Source organism: Polypterus senegalus, chromosome 1, assembly GCF_016835505.1.
Source record: "Polypterus senegalus isolate Bchr_013 chromosome 1, ASM1683550v1, whole genome shotgun sequence".
Lineage (NCBI taxonomy): Eukaryota > Metazoa > Chordata > Cladistia > Polypteriformes > Polypteridae > Polypterus > Polypterus senegalus.
Window position 1 is genome coordinate 124,147,336 of NC_053154.1, and position 22,831 is coordinate 124,170,166.

A 22,831-nucleotide genomic window follows, 5' to 3' on the forward strand; every position below is an offset into this window, starting at 1 on the left:
ACGTGCACTGGTCACTACACTGTGTCAAGACTGACTAATCTATCAAAAATTAGATTAAATAAGCTAGGTTCATTTACATAACAGAGTCAAGAACAATTTTGATTTACACCAAATAACATACAGATAAATGGTCTACTCTTCTAACGCACCTATGCCATGACATTACCTAAAGGTCCCAAAATTGCTAACATATTAGAAGTCTTTGGCACACATATTTATACCTAAAGAAAAGCTTATTTATAAATTCTTAATATAAAATAAAATGTAATGACTGCCTTATAACTATAGCTAAACAGTTAATATTTAATAGCAATTTTATCATGCAAGAAATACAATAACAGCACATCCAATTTATTTTCAAGGCAAAACATTTCAAGGTAAGGCAGTTATAGTCACTATTTAATTATCATGGCGCCAGAGAGTAGCAACATTGCATTTTGATAAGCAAAAATTTCTATTTTGATTTGACAATAATGACCCTATAAACGTAAACTATTATTTTAATAAGAGTAATTAATTCAACAGGTTTCTTGTGGGTCACCAAAATATTTCTGTAAATAAAAATACTGTGAAAGGATATAATACTTTCCTTGAAGAATTCCTGAATTTATTGTATTGAAATTCCCACAATGACAATACAACAATGGAAAAATACATGGGACATTCAAAACGTTTCTGCACTTTTTTTAACCCTCTTTATTAAGAATTTCAAAAACAAATTACCTCACTTTTTTACATAGTCACTTTCGTTTGCGATGCAATTTTCCCAGAGTCATACCAACTTTTTAAAGCCCAATTAATTCTCCTGCCACCTTCACCGTTTCCAACAAAAATATAAAAGTGCAGAAACTTTTTGAATGTCCCTCGTACATTCCCAACAATGTATACATAAGGCATTAAGTTTAAAGAAATGGGTTCTGATTATTTTGTTTTACAAGAAACTGGAATTGCTCTGAAACAATGTTCAATTACACTTGTGTTTAAATTGTTAATTCTGTATTGTTTCTGGAATGTGTATGAAGGTCTATACAGGCAACCAACGAGTTATAAAAAGTATATGAAAATCGATTTCATTTCACAGGCGGCATGGTGCCACAGTGGGTAGCGCTGCTGCCTCACAGTTAGGAGACACAAGTTCCCTGCATGGAGTTTGCATGTTCTCCCTGTGTCTGCGTGGGTTTCCTCTGGGTGCAGGTTAGGTGCATTGGCGATTCTAAATTGTACCTAGTGTGTGCTTGATGTGTATGTGCTCTGCGGTGGGCTGGTGCCGTGCCCGGGGGTTGTTTCCTGCATTGCGCCCTGTGTTGGCTGGGATTGGCTCCAGCAGACCCCCGTGACCCTGTAGTTAGGATAATAGTGGGTTGAATGATGGATGGGTGAATTTCATTTCATAATACTAAAGATCACTCTTAAAATTAATTTTTAGATTTTTTGGTTTAGTTGACAGCTAATTAAAACATTCTAGCATCTGCTTCAATATTTATTGAGTGCTCAATGTCATGTGTCATTTAACACAGGTTTAATTTAAATTAGTTGTGTGAGTGAGTGAGTAAGTGTACCCTGCAATGGGCTGGTTACCTCTCCATGGTTCTCTCCTTACCCCTTTTTCTGTCTTGATAAATGATTTGAAAGTGGCAGAATGGAAGGAGGGAATTCAACAAAAAGGAAATACAAGTAAAAATGTAACTGTTCAAATGCTGTAGCACATCTAATGCACAGTGGCATAGTGATTAACTTTGCTGTTTCAGGGCACCAGTAACCTATGTTCATATCCTGGCCCAGTTAATTTTTCTCTGTATGGCATTTGCACATTCTTAGCACATGTGGGTGGGCTTTGTCCAGATACTTTTTGTTCTTTGAACATTATGAAGATGTTCAAGTTAGGTCAACTGGGGACTAAGAATTGGCCCTGTATAAGTGAGTGTGAGTGTGTCTGTCTTGTGAAGGGATGCTACTTCGCAGCTTATGTCAAAAGCCACTAAGATAGGTTTACTGTGTAACTGTAATGGAGAAAGCAAGTTCAGAAAATAAAAGCATGCTTAACTTTATTGCCTTAAGTGAAAGTTTCCAGAGTATCATGATAAATTTGTGTTGCAAGGTTTCTGGCAACTCCTACCAGATAGTATCCAGTACCGTTACAGGGAATTTGGAACAGGGCACTGTTTTCAGTAATGGAACGTAATAATGTCCCTAACTTCAAAGTCAGCATTAATTAATGCAAGGAAGATGCCAGCCTAAGCTCATTATGATGAAATTCAGGTGGGGAATTATATTCTCATCTAAATACTGCATAACCTTGCTTCTAAATTATTGTGGTTAAATTGATTAAATATATTTCTGCAGCTACTATCATTTATTAGCCAGTATATACTAAAACATGCTTTACAAAATGCAGTCTTGTCAATGTCCTATTCAGTTATCCAGCATACAATATTTATGTACTGTATATACAGTATAAAGGTGAGGATGAGGTGAATTCATCTTCTCTGCTTTTGGATATTGCATTACAGCGTAATCACATTTTAAAATCATCACTGTAAAATATATTAGCTTAAATACATTTATTACAGTACAGTTCTTCTACCACTTACCACCACTTATAATAATATTAATAATAATAAAAGAATGAAATTTTGAATCAAAAAAGAGTCTGAGTTTTAACAACAAAGAAAGCATACATTTTAAGCTGTCTGGTGCAATAACAACTCACTCAAGTAGTTCTTTACAACATTACATCATTATAATTCCATGACTGATCTAATTAAAAATTGAATAGAGACACAATGCAGCAGGTCTGTTGACTTTTTAAACTTTAAGTTCACAAGAGGCTGTGCCTTTCCTATATAATGGACAGCCTGAGGCTCCTGAACAAGTCTGGCATGCAGCAGCAATGACTGTATTTTTATATTTATGGGTATTACTTACTTTAATGATGCAGGCACTTGTTATTAAGAAACCATTATGCAAAATTCAAGACCAATTTATTTTAAATGGCTTATACAAAGAAGGAGATATTATTTTAGGTGCAACATTTGAAATAAGCTTTAAAACAGTAGCTCCAGAACTGTCCTTTACATCTAAACCCCACCAATGGAAATGTGGAAGGTAAGAGAAAAATATTTTCAGGAATTCAGGGCATTTACATTTGTAGGAATGGGGAAGAAAAAAACAGACAAAAAAATTGAAAAGTCAAATGTAAATATCAATATAATTATATTGTTCTTCTTAATTGTTTATATCTCAATTATTATTTTGGAAAGCTTTCATGCTTCTCTTCTATTTACATGATTACAATGCTTAACACAAACATTGTGATGCACTATCTGTAACATCATCCCCTGATTCTGCTAATTTGTTTTATTTGTGTTTCCAACAGCCCTGATTATCAAGTTTTTCAGTGGGCACAGACAATGGCCTTTGCAATTGAAGAAATAAACAAGAATAAATCACTTCTCTCCAATATTACTTTAGGTTACAGAATATATGATAATTGTGTGAATTTGCCTGTGGCTTTGAGAGCTGCTGTATCTCTGCTAGGGGGTCTGGATGACAGCATCTCTGATTACAGCTGTGAAGGACTCCCCCCAATTGTGGCTTTTGTTGGAGATCCGACTTCATCAAGTTCCATTGCAATATCAAGGATACTTGGGCTTTTCCGAGTCCCTATGGTAATTCAGATTTATTTTGTAAAAACATATAAGTTTAAAAAAATAACAAGCAGTTGGCAAATTAAATCTGGGCAATCATTTTCCATGTTAGACTTTAAATATTACAATATTTTTAAAATCAGCAATGAACATGATATAATCTAAGTGTTAGTCCAATTCGACAAATATTATACATACATGACTACAATAAAAATTAAGATTTTTTTATCCATCAAAATTAGATTATCATTCATATTTAATTCATGCATAGCTTTGATAATGCAGCAGATATTTCTGTTGTTTAGAGATGCTGCAGAGATTACACACTGAAATGTTAAACCCAGATGTGTTTTCCAAAAATGTTTGCATTTATTTTGTACTATGTCAGAATATACAGAATATACAAATATACAAGGGTGGCACGATGACACTCATCCTTGCATGGAGTTTAAATGTTCTCCGTGTCTCTGTGGGTTTCCTTCAGGTGCTCTGGTTTTGACCAGCCATCCAAAGACATGTATGTTAGGTGATTTGGTGATGCCAAATTGGCCCTAGTGTGTGTGCTTGTGTGTGTGTGTGTGCGCGTGTGTGCGTGTCTCTGTGTGTGTGCGTGTCTCTGTGTGTGTGTGTGTGTGTGTGTGTGCTTGTGTGTGTGTGTGTGCGTGTGCGTGCGTGTCTCTGTGTGTGTGCGTGTGTGTGTGTGTGTGTGTGTGCGTGCGTGTGCGTGTGTGTGTGTGTTTGCCCTGTGATGGACTGGTGCCCTGTCTAGGGTGTGTTCTTGGACAGTGCACTAGCTGGAATAGACACCAACTACCCCCGTAACCCTGTCTTGGATTAAGCAGGTTAGAAAATGATGTGGCATAGGTATTATAAATTTACATTTTTAGAATATAAAGAGAATAAGAGACAGACAGCATGAATTTAAATGTTGCCTTGTTCAACCAAAAAATCCTCTAGAATGAGAGATTGATTTTAGAATATATAGATGATGTAAAAGCTAAAAGCTTGATTTTTGCAAAAGTAATTAAGGTGATAAAAACATGCAAAATGTAAGAAAAAATGTTTTAACTTTAATATGTTCATACATATTTTGTTTGTACCATCACATTTAAAAAAAGTTGTGTGTGCAGTTTGCATGTTCTTTTCATACCTCAGTTTATTCCAAAGACCTGCTTTAAGTGGTACTAAATTAACCAGATGTGTACTCTGAAATGGGCTGGCATTTGTGAATCATTCCCGCCAGGGATCTAATTTGTTTCATTATAGGCTGAGCTTTCACAAAACCCTGTGAAAGAAAAATCAGATTCAGAAAAGTAAAAGAAGAAGAGACATTTATGTTGAATAAAAATTATTATCAACTAAGAAGCACTTGTACAGTTTAAAGTGTAATATATGTACATTTGCCAACTGCTGAACATAAAATGCATAATGCAAAAAAGAAAAACTATGTGTATAAAAAAACATTTTATCAAACAATAATTATTCCACTATATTTTAACCTATAAAATGCTTCACACATACTTTCTGTTTTATAACAGTATATACAGTAGATGTGTCTTTTTGCATCAACAGGTCAGCTACTTTGCCACATGTTTGTGCCTAAGTAATAAAAAAGAGTACCCCTCATTCTTTCGGACAATCCCAAGTGATGCCTTTCAAGTGACAGCCATGATGGAAATTATTAAACATTTTAAGTGGACATGGGTGGGTCTTATTGCAAGTGATGATGACTATGGTCAGTATGCAATGAGGAACTTCAATGAAGAAATGAAGGCAATAGGATGTCTTGCCTTTTCAGAGACAATCCCTAAAATCATGACAAAGGAAAAGCTTCTTCGTATTGTCAGTGTTATCAAGGAATCCACTGCAAAAATCATAGTGGCTTTTTCAACAGGATTAGAAATGTCTTTATTAATGAAAGAAATGATTCATCAGAACATCACTGACAGGCAGTGGATTGCAAGTGAAGGGTGGAGCACCTCCACGTTATTAGCTGCCAGGGATAACTTCAATATTTTGGGAGGAACCTTGGGCATTGCAGTCCACAGTGGACAGATGAAAGGGCTGACAAATTTTCTTCTTCAAGTACGCCCTGATTTGGACCCTAATAACAATTTAGTTATGCAATTTTGGGAAACAATGTTTGCATGCAAATTTGTTGAAAGTGGTATTAATGAGAGTGGCTCTATAATACCTAACAGTAAAAAGTGCACTGGTTTAGAAAGCCTTGAGGGCACTGACACGGCCTATAGCGATGTTTCCAACTCACGAATTTCTTATAATATTTATAAAGCAGTATACTCCTTGGCCCATGCACTTCATAATTTAATGGCTTGTGAACATGGAAAAGGACCATTTGAAAATAAAAGTTGTGCCAACATTGCCAGTCTTCAGCCTTGGCAGGTAAGAGATAATCTGTAAAGCCTGAATGAAATGTATGAACTGCAGCAAATGAATGCTAGAGAATGGTTCTTTTTATTGCCTGTAAATAAATTTGGATATTTTAATATGCAGTCTCAGTCTGTCTGTCCCAGCTTTTTAAAACCTTATGTTAGATGTAATTCTTTTTCAGCTTTTACACTATTTAAAGAATGTTGATTTCATTAATCAGTTAGGAGAAAGAGTGGCTTTTGATGAAAATGGTGATGCTCTTGCCATCTATGACATTGTGAACTGGCAACTTGACAACAGTGGAACTGTTAATATTAAAACAATTGGCGTTTTTGACAAAGCTGCAACTTTGGGCAAGGAGCTATATCTTCAGGAAAACTCTATGTTTTGGAAGTTTGACAATGGAAGAGTAGGTAGCACTACCTCTATCAGTGTTCATTATTTTGCTTTAATGCAAAACAATGTGTTGTTTCTCTGAATTCTCATACTCCAAATTTATGCACTGTTCTTATATTTCTTTTTTGTTTTTTAGTGTCCACAGTCGATATGTAGTGCAAGCTGTTTACCAGGTACCAGAAAAGCAATAAGGAAAGGACAGCCAGTTTGCTGTTTTGATTGTATACCATGTGCAAATGGAGAAATAAGCATGCAAAATGGTAAGTATTTAACATGACACCATTAAATGGTCCTGGTAGTTAACATTCTGTGAAACTGAAAGGAAACTTAGGCCAGGAATGAAATATGAAAATAACTACATTCATCTAGAGGCAGCATGGTAGCAGAGTGACCTGTTCCCCATGAACATACAGTATATCATACTAGCTGTCCCCCGTGGCTTCACCTGCGTATTAGTGAAACAGGATAGTGAAAAGGGTCCCGCCTGGCTCCCTACTCCTGATGTCATGCTTCCCCCTCCCCTCGGCCCACAGCCTTTTTCTCAGATTAGCGTGAATATATTGCTCCTGCAAGCGAACTATGTTTCTTAGCGTGATGAGAGAAGTGACAAAATAAACTGGAATGTTCAAGAAAATTATAGAAAAAATCCTTATCTAATCTGTTAAGTAGTTCTTTCAGTCACTAGCTAAGCACCCTGAAGCTGGTGCGTAAGGAGGGCCTTGCCCCCCTCCCCTTAACCCGCTGCGTGTCTCTCGTGATTCATGCAAATAAATCAGTACCACAAGCAAACTATAATACATAGCGCACTAAGAGAAAAAAGCCTGATCTAAATCCATGAAGTAGTTCTGTCGTTTAAAGCGGACAGGCATACAGACAGACAGACAGACGTAGGATTTTACATATAGAGATATTACATGGATTTGAAGCATGAATGAATAAATTATCTATTAATTTTCTGAATACTGTTTTTCTAATCAGAAATACCATAAAATAGTTTTTTTTTATGCTGTAGTGTACACTGAATATGTAGAATAGAAATAGTTCAAGTTCAAGCACTTTATTGTCATTGTGTAACACAATGAAATTACTTTTTGTGACAGCCCAAAGGTGCATTTAAAGAAAAGTCAAATAATTCCAAATATGTCGTATACAGTGTTATGTGATCAAGTAACCAGAGCAAATTATTATTGCTCAAAGTAGAGCAGCATAAATTGTTATTGCTTCTGTTAATGAATAGTTCATTAAATATTATATATTATATTACATTAGTATATTGCACATTAGGGCTGTTCGATATAACGATATATATCGGATGACAATATGAAAACGTCTATCGCTGCACATTACGCTATCGTTTGTTTCGTGGTGTCGCAAAATAAACTGTTTACGGCAATATTTTTTTCATTGTTTTGATGGCCACCACGTGGATGCAGACACACTAGCATGGCTGATGAAGACGAGGCAACACCAGGTAGCTCCACACAGAAGGACCTTGTTCCTAAACGAGGGGCTACCTCTGTAGTATGGAGATGGTTTGGATTTGAAGAGTCTGACACGGACCAGAAAACGGTACTGTGCAAATTATGCTGCAAACCGATCGCTACCACAGACACCAACACGACAAACCTCTTCTACACCTCCGCAAAAAGCACGTGAGCGAGCATGCAGAGAGTTTACAACTGAGAGGCAGGCCACGTAGGATATTACAGTTGTAAAGGTGCTATTTAAACGAGCATGTTAAAAGCTTGGAAGATTAATTGCTACCAAAACAATTTGCTTAAGGCATAATTTTCCCTGCAGCGTTTGCTGTCAGCGTTAATCTTGTTAAAATTACTGTAGCGTCTTTTAGACGTAATGACGATCCGAGACGGTCACTTAGTTAGTTCCCTCTTTATTAAACACAAACAAAAAAAAATGGTTGCTGTTGGCCACAACCACTACGAACAGACAGCAATCCAAAAACAAACTCTCTTAGCTAGGGGCGACAAGATCGTCGTCCACTCCTCCTTTTTCACAGCGCCCCCCCGCCTTAGCTCCACCCCCCATCCCTCCGGAACCTCCTTTACCTTCCACTCTATTACAGTCCATCAGAAATAACAGGGACAGCAGAATAAATAACTGAGAGGGATGTAAATCACAGAACACAAACTGCAGAACAGAACTCTACAATAAAGAACAGAACGCTACATTACGTTTACGCCACAACTGCATTAACGGCAAAGCTCCGTTAACGAGTTACCGCGGATCGCCCCGTGCTGGGGGCTGGACAGCATCAACACGTTAGCGCCGTCCAATCCCACGCTCGGGCGATCAGCTGTAACTCATTAACGGAGATTTGCCACACTACAATGTGCAAATTAACATTTTACTAGAATGTAGCCTAAAAAATATTATATTTAATATTATATATTTAATATATTTTTGTCGTAAGCCTTATTGCTGCTACAGTTTGAAGTACAATGTTTACATTTGGTTTTGACAGTTAATGTTAGACTTGTATTTATTTTGTTTTAAGGGTTTATTGGCCTTATATAGTTTAGTTGTTAGTGCTTTGATCCTTTTATATTTAATATATGTTGTGAGAGTTATTGCTGCTACAGTTCACATTTTGTTTATGTCAGGCATTTTATATAGCAGTATTTTATATTGGGCCTTTAGTAATTTGTTTTTGAAAAGTGTTTTATATTTGATACATTAACATTTTATGTTTACATTCTAAGTCAAACATTTGCTCAAATGTTCTAAATAAAAGAACAGAAATAATTACAAGTTGAGTACTTCTCATTTTTCATTTTTTTCATTTAAATGAAAAAAAAAGGAGTGGTGATTATATAAACTATTCACTGAATACAAAGAAAATGTACTATATCGTGATATCGGGATATGAAATGAAATATCGGGATATAAGATTTTGGTCATATCGCACAGCCCTATTGCACATAAGTGATATAGCTTATTGCACGTGTTCAATTAAAAATGATCTCAGACTGAGGAGATTCAGAGTTCAGAAAGTTTATGGCAGATGGGAAAAAGCTATTTTTTAGTCTGTTTTACATGTACACGCATCTACCTAAAACGTATGCCTGATGGGAGGAGCTCATACAAAGAATTTCCAGGATGAGTTTTGTCCTTGAGAATGTTTTTGGCCCTTCTCACACAGCAAGTCTTATACAAGAGTTCGAGTGATGGCAGTTCAGTCCCAATAATGGCCTCTGCTACTTTTACGACCCGCTGTAGGACTTCTTTAGCAGCCTTGGTGCAGCTGTTATACCAGGCCATCAAGCAGTTAGTTAAGATGCTCTCTATAGTGCATTTACAGAAATTAACCAGCAGCTTCTGGGGGAGGTCAGCTCTCCTCAGCTTCCTGAGAAAATAGAGGTGTTGTTGTGCTTTACCTATTATAGCCAAGTTGCTGTCAGCCCAGGACAGGTGCTCTGAGATGGTGACTCCTAGAAACTTATAAATTGTTATCAGACTGTTATTGGTCTTTTTAGTGGTCCTAAAGTCCAGAATAACTTCTTTGGTCTGTTTGGTATTTAAGACCAGGTTGTTGGTGTTGCACCATGCTGTCAGATTCTGAACCTCTTCCCTATATGCAAATTCATTGTTATCTATTACAAGCCCAATGACAGTCGTATCATCCGTAAATCTAACAATAATGTTTGATTGGTGGATGGCTTGACAGTCATGGGTGAAGAGTGCATAGAGAAGGGGACTTAGTAAACATCCTTGTGGCACACCAGTGCTCAGGTTAAGGGTGGAGGATGTGTGTTTGCCCATCCTGACAGACTGGGGGCGGTTGGTGAGAAAATCCAGTAACCAGTTGCATATGGATAGAGCAAGTCCTAGTGCATATATTTTTTTGATCACCTGGTTAGGTATGATGGTACTAAATGCAGAGCTGTAGTCAATGAAGAGCATCCTGACATAGGCGTTGGGCATTTCCAGGTGCGAGAGGGCAGCATGTAGAGCCACACAGATGGTGTCCTCAGTTGATCTGTTTGACCAATAGGCAAACTGGTGTTGGTCTAGATCAGCTGGGATGGAGGCTTTGATGTGGGTGATTACCAGTCGTTCAAAGCACTTTGCGATGACAGGGGTGAAAGTTACTGGTCAATAGTCATTAAGACAGGTTATCCTCGGTTTTTTGGGAACAGGTACAATGGTTGTGGATTTCAGGCACAAGGGGACTACACCTGAGGAGAGAGGTTGAATATGTGTGTAAATACTTCCGCTAATTGGCCAGCGCAGGCCTGGAGCACATGTCCTTGCACATTATCAGGACATGCTGCCTTCCTTGTATTGATGTTTTCAAGTGCCCGCCGCACATCATGTATGTGTACGACAAAAGGCTGTGAGTCTTCGGTCAGCTCGAAGCTGACTGGAGGCTGGTTATTTTCCTTGTCAAACCATGCAAAGAAACTGTTAAGTTCCTCTGCTAGGTTGGCATTGTTATTGGCCAGTGTGTATTGTACATCATTTTTCTGTTTGTAATCCGTGATTAATCAGATGCCTTGCCACATCCGCTGTGAGTTTGAGTTGCTGTCAAAGTCCTCCACAACCCGTTGTTTGTACATTAGTTTAGCAGACTCGATGCCCTTCTTGAGGTTAGATGTGGCAGCTCTATAGGTTAAGGTGTCTCCTAATTTAAAGACTTTGTCCCTTTCCCTGAGCAGCTGTTTGACTTCACTATTCTTCTATGGTTTCTCATTTGGGTAGACATTAATCCTTTTGTTGACAGTGACATTGTCCACACAGTAATTAATATATGACAGCACAGATGAAGTATATGTCTCTAAGTCTGTCTGATGAAAAAATATTTTCAAGTCTGTTTGTTCAAAGCAGTCTTGGCAAATGGCAGGTTCAGGCCAAACTTTAACAGTCTTGCTAATTGGATTAGTACTGTTGATAAGGGCTTTGTATGCTGGAACAAGAAACAATAGAGATGATCAGACTGGCCAAGGTGGGGGCGTGGAATGACCCTATAGGTGTCTTTTATGTTTGTATAGACGTGGTCTAAGGTGTTTTCCCCTCTGGTTTTACATGCTGTACACGCTTGTAAAGTCTGGGGAATACATCTTTACGATTTGCTTGATTAAAATCCCCAGCAATGATAAAAACCTGCATCAGGGTGCAAGTTCTGCTGTTTACTGATAACGTCAAACAATTTTTCAAGCGCTGGCTTAACATTAGCCTGGGGAGGTATGTATACTGCCATAACAATAATGGCAGTATGTTCTCTCAGTAGGTAAAATGGTCGGCATCGTGGCATCAGATATTCCACGTCCGGACAACAAAACTTGTTGATTGTAGTTACTGTATATTAGTGCACCACGCATTATTAGTATAGACACACAGTCCCCCACCTGTTTTCTTACCGGAATCGGGGGTTCGATCGGCTTGATGGAGCGTGCAACCTGCAAGTTTAAGTGCTGTGTCCGGTATGGTGGGATCCAGCCACATCTCCAAAAAAATCAAAAGGCTACAGTCCCTTGTAGTTTTATGTGTGGAAATATCCAGTCGGAGCTCATCCATTTTGTTTGTGAGTTATCTAGTATTCTCAAGAAGAACGCTAAGGAAGAGGGGTTTTATCCAGAGCAGCCTTTAGCCTAGCTAGTAATCCTGCTCGCTTGCTTCTTTTTTGCTTCCTCTCCCTGTGCCGTTTACGTCGCCGTCTTCCAACTTTAGGAGTCAACGTAAGTCGTGGTTATCTGAGAATCTCCTGTGGTACTGCTTCTGTGTTATAATAATTATCTGTGCTATTAAAGCCGATCTGTAGAAGCTTTTGACGACTATAGTGGATGCTCGCTTCTGTGTGTAAAACGATGAAGTTCAATATTAAGAACGATAATAGCAGAAAAGAGCACCTATTCAGGGAGCACAAAGCCGCAGCGTCTGTGCGCACCGCCATTATTACCAATTGTTAGGTACACCTCATACACCTCTTTTCATACCTGAGTGGATCTTTTATTTTATTATTTTCTTTATTTTAATTTGGACTGTATATCACATACAATAAAACTAAACTTTACAGGCCTAGGAGAAAGGAAATGGGCAAAAAGGTATATAAAGTATGTTAAAAACGCAATGCAGTTTCCCTTAAGGATCACTTTAAACTTTATTTAAAAATCAAGTTTATCATACTGAATCACAAACTGTGCCTTAGCTCCCTACTACCCAGGTGTATTACCAAAGCACTAACTAATGTAACATATACAATATATTATTTTTTTGAGCAGATTCCATCGAGTGTCTTCAATGCTCTGACGATTATTGGTCAAACCCCGAAAAAACGTGGTGTGTGCTAAAAGAAGTTGAATTCCTGTCGTATGAAGACTCCATGGGAATCGCTTTGACAACACTTTCTTTATCAGGAACTTGTCTATCCATTTGTGTGTTGACAACTTTCATCTATTACCGAAACACACCTGTTGTGAAAGCAAACAATTCCGAACTCAGCTTCCTCTTACTCATATCTTTAACACTATGCTTTGTTTGTGCATTATGTTTTATTGGAAAGCCATCCCATGTCACCTGTATGCTCAGACATGTAATGTTTGGGATCAGCTTTGTTTTGTGCATTTCTTGCATTCTTGTGAAAACAATTGTTGTAATAATGGCATTTAAGGCTACACTGCCTGGTAACAACATTATGAAGTGGTTTGGTGCTGCCCAGCAGAGAGGTACAGTTTTCTTCTTTACATTTATTCAGTCTTTAATATGTATAATATGGTTGTCTACAGCCCCACCCTTTCCGGCTAGAAATTCTAAGTATATCAATACAAAAATTATTCTGGAATGTGACATTGGGTCTTTGACAGGCTTTAGCTGCCTCCTGGGGTACATTGGACTTTTGGCTTGCATTTGTTTTTTACTGGCTTTCCTTGCAAGAAATCTGCCAGACACTTTCAATGAAGCCAGATTCATTACTTTCAGCATGCTTATATTCTGTGCAGTCTGGATAACATTCATTCCAGCCTATATTAGTTCACCAGGAAAATATACAGTAGCTGTGGAAATATTTGCTATCTTAGCATCAAGCTTTGGAGTGCTATTGTCAATATTTGCTCCAAAATGTTACATCATCCTACTTAAACCAGAAAAAAATAACAAGAGAGTTCTAATGGGAAGATGAGTTCCCAGTCGTTTATGTAGCATTAGTTTATTTTTTAAAGTAGTCCAAGCAACAAAGTCAACTCTGAGCTCTTATTCTTTACATATGATTATGCATAAGTATTTTCCTGATTTTCTGGGCAAGTGTAATAAAGCTGAATTAACGTTCATTTTGTATGCTGTATATTATATTTTAAACCAAGTACTATTACTTATTATAGGTGCTACTATGAATAAAAAGAAACATATGAAAAGTTGTTTTGAACATTGTATGTACAATAGAGTTAGTGTAGTGCTGTATCAGTGGGCATTTAAAAGGGAAAAAAAGTTTAAAGTTTACTTCCATGATGAAAAGGAAAAAAAGTTAAAGACACAATATTTCACCTTTATAGCCTCCACACGTGATGAAGACTATACAGCTGAAACATTGTGTCTTTATCTTTATTTCCTTCTCGGCGTGATAACAACCATCAACATTTTTTTATTTTATGCATAGGTTTCAAAATAAATGCATCCAATGTTTGATGATCTGACAAGCAACAGAAAAATGTATTTTTTCAGTGTAATATTTTTAAGAAAGGAAGATGGGATGAAATGCACTACATGTTTTATTGTATGTATAATCTGTATGTGACAAATAAAATTTGATTTGACTTGATTTTAATCTATTGTTATCTCACAATTCCGGAGGCATTAGCACCACCTGTGTCACACAGCTATGTGGGTGTTCCTTTGTGTAATGTGGTGTCCTTTCCTGCATCCTGATGTGCATGTTAGGATAAAACGCAACTTATATTGGCCCCGTATGCCTGGGTGTAGTTGAGTGTGTGACTGTGCCTATTAATGGACTGACACCTCAGCTACTTTTCTGGGGCAACACCAGGGGCCTCATGCATAATGCCGTGCATAGAATTCACACTAAAACATGGTGTAAGGACAAAAGTGGAAATGTTCGTACGCACAAAAAAATCCAGATGCATAAACCTATTTGTTCGCCAACTTCCACATTCTTCCGCTCCATAAATTTCGGTCAGCGTGAAAAGTAACGAATGTGCACACGCCTGCTGCCGCTCCCCAAATTCCTCCCAGAATTATACCTCTTTGAATATGCAAATCAATATAAATAGCCCTTAAGCTCAGCGTTTTGTGAAAAGGCAATAGCAAAAGAACAGGGGAAAATAGTAGAAATTCAGCATATACCAAGTGGAGGCAAGGAAAAGCGTACTATTTGTTGGTTTAAACAGTGGTTTACACAACAAAAGGAAGTTGATCGAGTGACATAGAGTGTCGGAAAAACTCGAAAGCTCAAGTTCACAAAGTCGCACAGTGCCCAAAATAAAAAAAGAAATTGTCAGATATCAAAGTCACCGTGAAAAGGCGAGTTGTAGCCCACCGTCTGAGTGCCATATGGAAGCCTATTAGAGTACAGAGAAAAAAAAAATAGGCACACAGTAGGAAAAAAGCACAAAATGTCAAATTTCATCTCGGAGAAAGTAGGGTGAAATGACATCTTTTATTGGTGTGGACGAAAGCCGAGAACAACAGAAGGCCAACACCAATAAACAGTAAAAAACAATTTCTATTATTCTTGGTGGCAGAGGCTGCAGCACCTCACAGCTCAGTTTGTCATAGGCAGCCTAGCCTACTGAGCAGGAAGTCTACCTTACTTTAAACTCAAATTTGTTGAAAAGAAGAAAAAAAAAAGAAACGCAGCAGTTCATTTTGAGGTCACATAGAGTTTGCAAGTAGCTTAAGATGACACATTAGATCAATACAGGAGAAGTACACAGTAGTCTTTAGATAAGAAGAACTGTCTGCATATTCAAAATTCCAGGTTCCCTATTCAAAGGCTATGCAATTCAGCTATGGCTAGTTTTACAGAGACATCACTTTGCAAAACACATACTTCCCTATTCTTCTGCACCATCAGGGTTACAGTGCACCCGGAAAGTATTCACAGTGCATCACTTTTTCCACATTTTGTTATGTTACAGCCTTAGTCCAAAATGCATTAAATTCATTTTTTCCTCAGAATTCTACACACAACACCCCATAATGACAACGTGAAAAAAGTTTACTTGAGGTTTTTGCAAATTTATTTAAAATAATAAAACTGAGAAATCACATGTACATAAGCATTCACAGGCTTTGCTCAATACTTTGTCGATGCACCTTTGGCAGCAATTACAACCTCAATTCTTTTTGAATATGATGCCACAAGCTTGGCACACCTATCCTTGGCCAGTTTGGCTCATTCCTCTTTGCAGCACCTCTCAATCTCCATCAGGTTGGATGGGAAGCGTCGGTGCACAGCCATTTTAAGATCCCTCCAGAGATGTTCAATTGGATTCAAGTCTGGGCTCTGGCTGGGCCACTCAAGGACATTAACAGAGTTGTCCTGATGCCACTCCTTTGATATCTTGGCTGTGTGGTTAGGGTCGTTGTCCTGCTGAAAGATGAACCGTCGCCCCAGTCTGAGGTCAAGAGCGCTCTGGAGCAGGTTTTAATCCAGGATGTATCTGTACATTGCTGCAGTCATCTTTCCCTTTATCCTGACTAGTCTCCCAGTTCCTGCTGCTGAAAAACATCCCCAGAGCATGATGCTGCCACCACCATGCTTCACTGTAGGGATGGTATTGGCCTGGTGATGAGTGGTGCCTGGTTTCCTCCAAATGTTATGCCTGGCATTCACACCAAAGACTTCAATCTTTGTCTCATCAGACCAGAGAATTTTGTTTCTCATGGTCTGAAAGTCCTTCAGGTGCCTTTTGCCAAACTCCAGACAGGCTGCCATGTGCCTTTTACTAAGGAGTGGCTTCCGTCTGGCCACTCTACTATACAGGCCTGATTGGTGGATTGCTGCATAGATGGTTGTCCTTCTGGAAGGTTCTCCTCTCTCCACAGAGGACCTCTGGAGCTCTGACAGAGTGACCATCAGGTTTTTGGTCACCTCCCTGACTAAAGCCCTTCTCCCCCAATTGCTCAGTTTAGATGGCCGGCCAGCTCTAAGATGAGCCCTGGTGGCTTCGAACTTCTTCCACTTTACGGATGATGGAGGCCACTGTGCTCATTTGGACCTTCAAAACAGCAGAAAGTTTTCTGTAACCTTCCCCAGATTTGTGCCTCAAGACAATCCTGTCTCGGAGGTCTACAGACAGTTCCTTTGACTTCATGCTTGGTTTGTGCTCTGACATGAACTGTCAACTGTGGGACCTTATATAGACAGGTGTGTGCCTTTCCAAATCATGTTCAATCAACTGAATTTACCACAGGTGGACTCCAATTAAGTTGCAGAAACATCTCAAGGATGATCAGGGGAAACAGGATGCACCTGAGCTCAATTTTGAGCTTCATGGCAAAGGCTGTGAATACTTATTTACATGTGCTTTCTCCATTTTTTTATTTTTAAAAAATTTGCAAAAACCTCAAGTAAACTTTTTTCACGTTGTCATTATGGGGTGTTGTGTGTAGAATTCTGAGGAAAAAAATGAATTTAATCCATTTTGGACTAAATGTGGAAAAAGTGATGCACTGTGAATACTTTCCGGATGCACTGTAAAACACTTCAACAGCTATGCGGCAGTTACAATTTAAGAATCTTTTTTCAGCTTATAAAAGGATTAATGTTATACTGTCAGTTAATGCACAGCATATAATAATTGATTATACGATATCAAAAGCTACCTTAAAAGTTAGTTTAGTACATTTACAAGAATACACTCTTACAGCTTAGTGTGTGTATTGGGTTACAATTTGTTTGGTTAGCTTAACACATCCTTATTTAATGCATAAGTGACACACTTCTTATAGTTCTATTAGTACCATACTTTTGTTATTTTGAAAGGCTAAAGCATCTTAATTCTAAATATTCTTTCTCATTGGCTAACTAAATACAGTTAGGTCCATAAATATTTGGACAGAGACAACTTTTTTCTAATTTTGGTTCTCTACATTACCTCAATGAATTTCAAATTAAACAACTCACATTTTTATGCAATCGTTTTGTTCAACCCACTGAATTAAAGCTGAAAGTCTGCACTTCAACTGCATCTGACTTTTTTCATTTAAAATTCATTGTGGTAATGTACAGAAACAAAATTAGAAAAAAGTTGTGTCTGTCCAAATATTTATGGACCTAACTGTAGATTACAAATGTAAGCTTTCGAGGCAGCTAAGGCCCCTTCATGACGAAATTTCCACTTTAATCACGTAGTTTATTTTGTCATTAAAGTAGAACATCATAATCATTATCTTAAAATCATTTAATTTACTAATTTCTCAAATCCCATCGTAGCTAAAGTAGCACATTAAATGCTTTGTTTTGTATTTGATCGTCTATGTGCTCTATGTGTGTGAATCACTATGTGCTTCTTAAACAGGCTTTCTCTTCCTCCGACAGGACACAGAATCCATTACATTCGGGATATTACGGTTCTCTGAATAATTAAAATACTGAGATGTATACTTGATATCATTTTCATGATGATAGGAGTTAAAGCATGTATTAAACAAGGGAACATGGTGGCACAGTGGTTGTTAATGCCTCACGCAAGATGCTTGCTGCACCGTGCGCGACCATTGATGAAATAATTTATTGCAGCAGTACTGTCTCTTTCAAACATACTAACCCCCAATTCCTGTCCTTACTTTTCTTTCTCCAAATACCCAATCGCCACACAATCAGCTCTGTAATAGACATTAAGCCATCTGTAAGCTTAGAATGCCAAATCTTCAAAACTTTTAAGGAACATTGAAATATCTTCATAGTACATGTTAAATTATTTTATTCTTCTATCCTTCCAGTGTTGCACCAGCCCCAGCAAGAATTCAGCGTGAGGCAGGAAAAATCCACGAATGGAGCGCCAGCTCCTTGCTAGCGCTGCAACACCATAATTACGTTTAATTATTAACAATACAGATTATTTAAATGAAGTTAAAGTTTTATCTGTATAATATAATAAACATATTTTTGCTGTATTTCATCTAAAAAATTATATCATCATCATATGTAAATGCATGCTTTATAAAGTGGCTCAGGTTGTGCAATATTATAACTGTTTCGCAAGTTTACAGTGAGGTAATTGTACTTATAAATACAAAACAGTTCTACAAGGTGCACTTGATGGACTGATTGAGTGTGTTTATAGTTCTTGGGATGAAAGTGTTTCTGAACCGCAAGGTCTTTATAGGAAAGACTGTGAAGCGCTTGCCGTATGAGAGCAGTTGAATAGACAGCATGGCTGAGGCAGCGTGTGCTAGATGCTGTATACCGATAATTCTCTTTCCAATCAGCTGCTGTACAGCTGTGATTCCCCACTCAGATACACTGATATAAATACTCCGAGTGGTGCAGTGAGAGTAATATGAAAAAAGATGATCCGCTGTAGCAGCTATGGTATTAAGAGTAGTTTGACCATTCCGTGGACCATTATATTGTTACAAGTTAATTACAATCAGATGCATTAAACTAATAAACAATATGCGGTTAATTTCAGTGTATTTATAAAGCCATGTCACCAGCCATGTCACCAGGGTTCAAATTCACCTTCTACAATAATGTACTATAATATACTCTCTATATATAAAATCCTTAGCCTAAAAGTGCAACAAATTTTTGCAACGATTTTATGTAACTTTTCACTAACCCTAACCCTAACCCTAACTTGTCACGCTTTAAATCTGGCTCGTTTTAAAATCTACATATATATGTCTGGTATCATTCTTTTCAGAATTTATCAAACTTTAATGTCATGTTGTTAGATTTTTCAGATTCCTATTCAGTTTTTAAATTATTCAGTAAAAAAAATCAAGATCTCATGGCCCTTGAGATGAGACTTTGTGGCAAGAGATTTAACCACGGCAGAAATAAAACACAAAGAGTAGGACAGCTGCTGTACAGGCTTTTAAATGTCAGAAGTGCCGCACAAAATGCAAATCAGCCAGCAGCTGATTTAGCAATGAGGAGGTTAAAAAAAAACTGTATTTGTTTCCCATTGTATGACCATTTAAGAGGGGGTTTCGGAGGAGTGACTGCATCTCCTTGGGGTGTGTTCAGCCCCCCTCATCGCAGCGCGAGCAGCAGAGACACTGTGATGATGCGGGTTCACTCCACGCTCCCATCGTCCTTATGAGAACCCTTGAACCCTACACCGCTGGTAATGTCACCGATGAGCTCGGTGATGAGGCACGACAAATGGAGCAAGGGGATGGTGTAAAAAGTGTAGAAGTGCTTTTATTAAAATCCAACAAAACAAGTGTCCAAATAAATAATGCAGTACTTTCCATAATCTTCAAATAAATAATCCAGTAAAAACAGAGGTGAACAGTGGAGGTTAAAATCAATAGAAAAAACAACAATTCTTTAAAACAACGAGGTTAAAGCAACAGCATGAAGCAGTCTTTTTACAAATCCAGTGCAAACTTCTACTACTGGCGGCTCCCCTGCTTCTCCCATACAGGCCAGCAACAAGGGAGTCGCCCTAACTGTAGCTGACTAACCCTAACTGGTCTGGTGGCCTTCCGATCCCTGGCTCCGGTTCTGCTCACCTAGACCAAGACTTGGGCTCCCCAGAGACCAGGACGCTCACACTGGGGCTTCTCTTCCCAATCTCCAACTCCCCCTGCCTTCGCTGTGGTGAGCCGACCTTCTCCTAGTCACTCCTGCTCCAAACAATCACTCAGCAGGAACGACCACTACCGTCGGCCCTCAGGTGCTGGCCAAACACCTCACTCGGGCTCGCCTCTCCCAGCTGCTTATATACAGAGTGAGCCTACGCTTGCTCGCTCTCCTTCTCTCTCTTTCTCTCTCTCTCTCTCTCTCACACACACACATGCGCGCACACAGGCTTCTCTGCGCTGCTTCCTGCCTTCTTCTCTGCAATCTCTGTCTTTCTTTTCTTTCTCTTTCTCTTTTCTCCATCACTAGACACATTGCGCTACTATATATTATGGGGACGTGGTTCACCTGTGGCAATTAGACAGCTCCCGGGAACAATTACAGATGCGGACGGTTTCTCACCTGTGCACTTAGGTGAGAAACGCCCACATCACGAATTTCCTTTAGGAACCACTTCAGCCACACAACCATGCCCCCTCGCTAAGCTGCTAGTGCGGCAATTATTTATTTTAAAAGTGTCCCTTTTGACATGAGCTGTGGACCCGCTATACCACAGGTGCAAAGTTGCTGACGTGTAGCGCAGGCCGGGGGCATTGGCAATTGAAGCTAGTGGGGGGCAAACCGCCATGTATAATATAATATAATATTTTTACAGAAATAGATTTATCTGTTCATAAGAATTACTAATGAACACTTTGAAATCACTTCAAGTGTTTTTGTCTCGTGCTTCTTAACTCACTGGTACAAGAAAACCCCCACATATGATATACTGTTGATTCATCTTGATGTCAACTTATGCAAGACATCAAGATTTGTGAATTTCACCCCCTCCCCGATTTTTGGTTCTCTACAACTGAAAAACTCTACTTATAGGCCATTTTTAAACCATATTTTGTGCAGGAAATTATATTATGATTATGATAATTATGATAAAGAGAAAACCAATAAGTGTCTTCAACCTAAATGATAAGAAGGATTTGAGTACATGCAACATCAACCGACCCCAGGGATTCACCACCTAATAGACTTGAGGGATCAAAGTTACTTCTTTTCACAAAATTTTGAAAAAATGGGGATCAGTAATATAGGCATGTCATTTTATGGTATTTTTAGGTTGCTAATCATGAAAATAGCATTTTTAATATTTGATTCTTGTGATTTTAAAATAAGCTTATGATACTATAGACAGGAAAACTATTAGAAGAGACATAGAAAACTCAGGAATTCCAGCAAAACTGGTAAAGCTCAGAAAAATGTAAGTCAAGAACCTAACATGTAGAGTGAAGGAGGGAGAAATATGTAAATCTCTTCCGATCTTTCTTTGAGGAAGATTGTTTTTAAATATTGCTATAATTTTCTCATGCATTTGTTGACAAACTAGAGATCCTCTGCCGATCTTTGCTCCTCAAAAACTCAACCTTTAATTAATAGTGCTTTTGTACCAAATCATGATTACGTTCACCTGTGTGAAATCACATCATTATTGTATTATTCTACCTCATTACTAATTTGCCCCGTCTCAACCTTTTTTGTAATGTGTTACAGGCCTGAAGTGCAAGAATGGACCTATATTAACAAATAAAATGAACTTGATTGGACAAAACATGAAATATCTTTCTCTCAGTGGCCTGCATGAGGTGTGTCTGTGTATGCAAATGAAGATCTCTGGCAAATTAACAGTGTAGACGAACAGCACGACTGTGTAGACGAACAACAGAGTGGGCTGACATAAGAAAAATAGGAGATGTCTTGGACCGTAAAAAGACATGGTCTTAACATGTGCCATGAAGACTGACCTCAAGCATTCTCTTGCTTATCTAATGTGACCCAATTGTCTTCAAACTTAACTAAGAAAACAGGAACATATGTTAGTGCTGTACTAGATATACAGATGATATCAGGCAAAATCAATTTTAAAACATCCTGAGAGCAACAGAGTTACAGTTGCTAAATATACACAAGATAATCCTTAAGTGAAGAGATTTGCAGTTACTAAATATGCACAAAAAATTCTAAAGTGAACAGAGTTGCAGTTACTAAATGTGCACAAAAATTATCCAGAAATTCACAGACCTGCTGTTACTAAGCATGCATCAAAACATATGGATATATACAGAGAAACCTCTGTTCAACATGCAAATCATAAAAGAATTTCTTGACTTAGCTCAAAAATAGCAATGATATATATATATATATATATATATATATATATATATATATATATATATATATATATTGTGATGAGTGGCCGGCCGTTTATCCCGGTCAATACTCCCAAGCCGCCAGGTGGAGCCCTCCTTGCAGTATGGGGGTCCCCCGAAGACCAGCAGGGCATCATGGACATTGTAGTTTTTATACGCAGCCCTGCTGGATACCGTGGGGGCCACTAGGAGACGCTGCAGGGAGGAACAACGGATATTTTCCCTACGCCCCAGAAACACACATGGACAAGGGGAATGACGTGCTTCCGGGGTGAAGAAAAGAACATTTTACCTGACCCGGAAGTGATACAGGATCACATGGACTGGGGATTGGGAACACTTCCGGGTCAAGGTATATAAAAAGACTGTGGAAGCTCCCAGACAGCGAGCTAAGCTGGGTGGAAGGGTGGCAACGCGTCTGGGAGTGGAGGATTGGTTTATTTTTGTTATTGGTTATTATTATATGA

The 22,831-nt window shown here is 38.3% G+C and overlaps 1 protein-coding gene across 1 annotated transcript; it reads left to right on the forward strand.

Annotated features, from left to right (window-relative positions):
* Positions 1-2,890: 2,890 nt before the first annotated feature.
* LOC120518175 (extracellular calcium-sensing receptor-like) lies at positions 2,891-13,569 on the forward strand. The gene is made up of 6 exons (XM_039740817.1): positions 2,891-3,105; positions 3,377-3,668; positions 5,220-6,050; positions 6,220-6,447; positions 6,571-6,694; positions 12,674-13,569. Exons 1-6 carry the CDS (start codon positions 2,891-2,893, stop codon positions 13,567-13,569), a joined length of 2,586 nt encoding a protein of 861 aa, XP_039596751.1.
* The last annotated feature ends 9,262 nt before the right edge of the window (positions 13,570-22,831 follow it).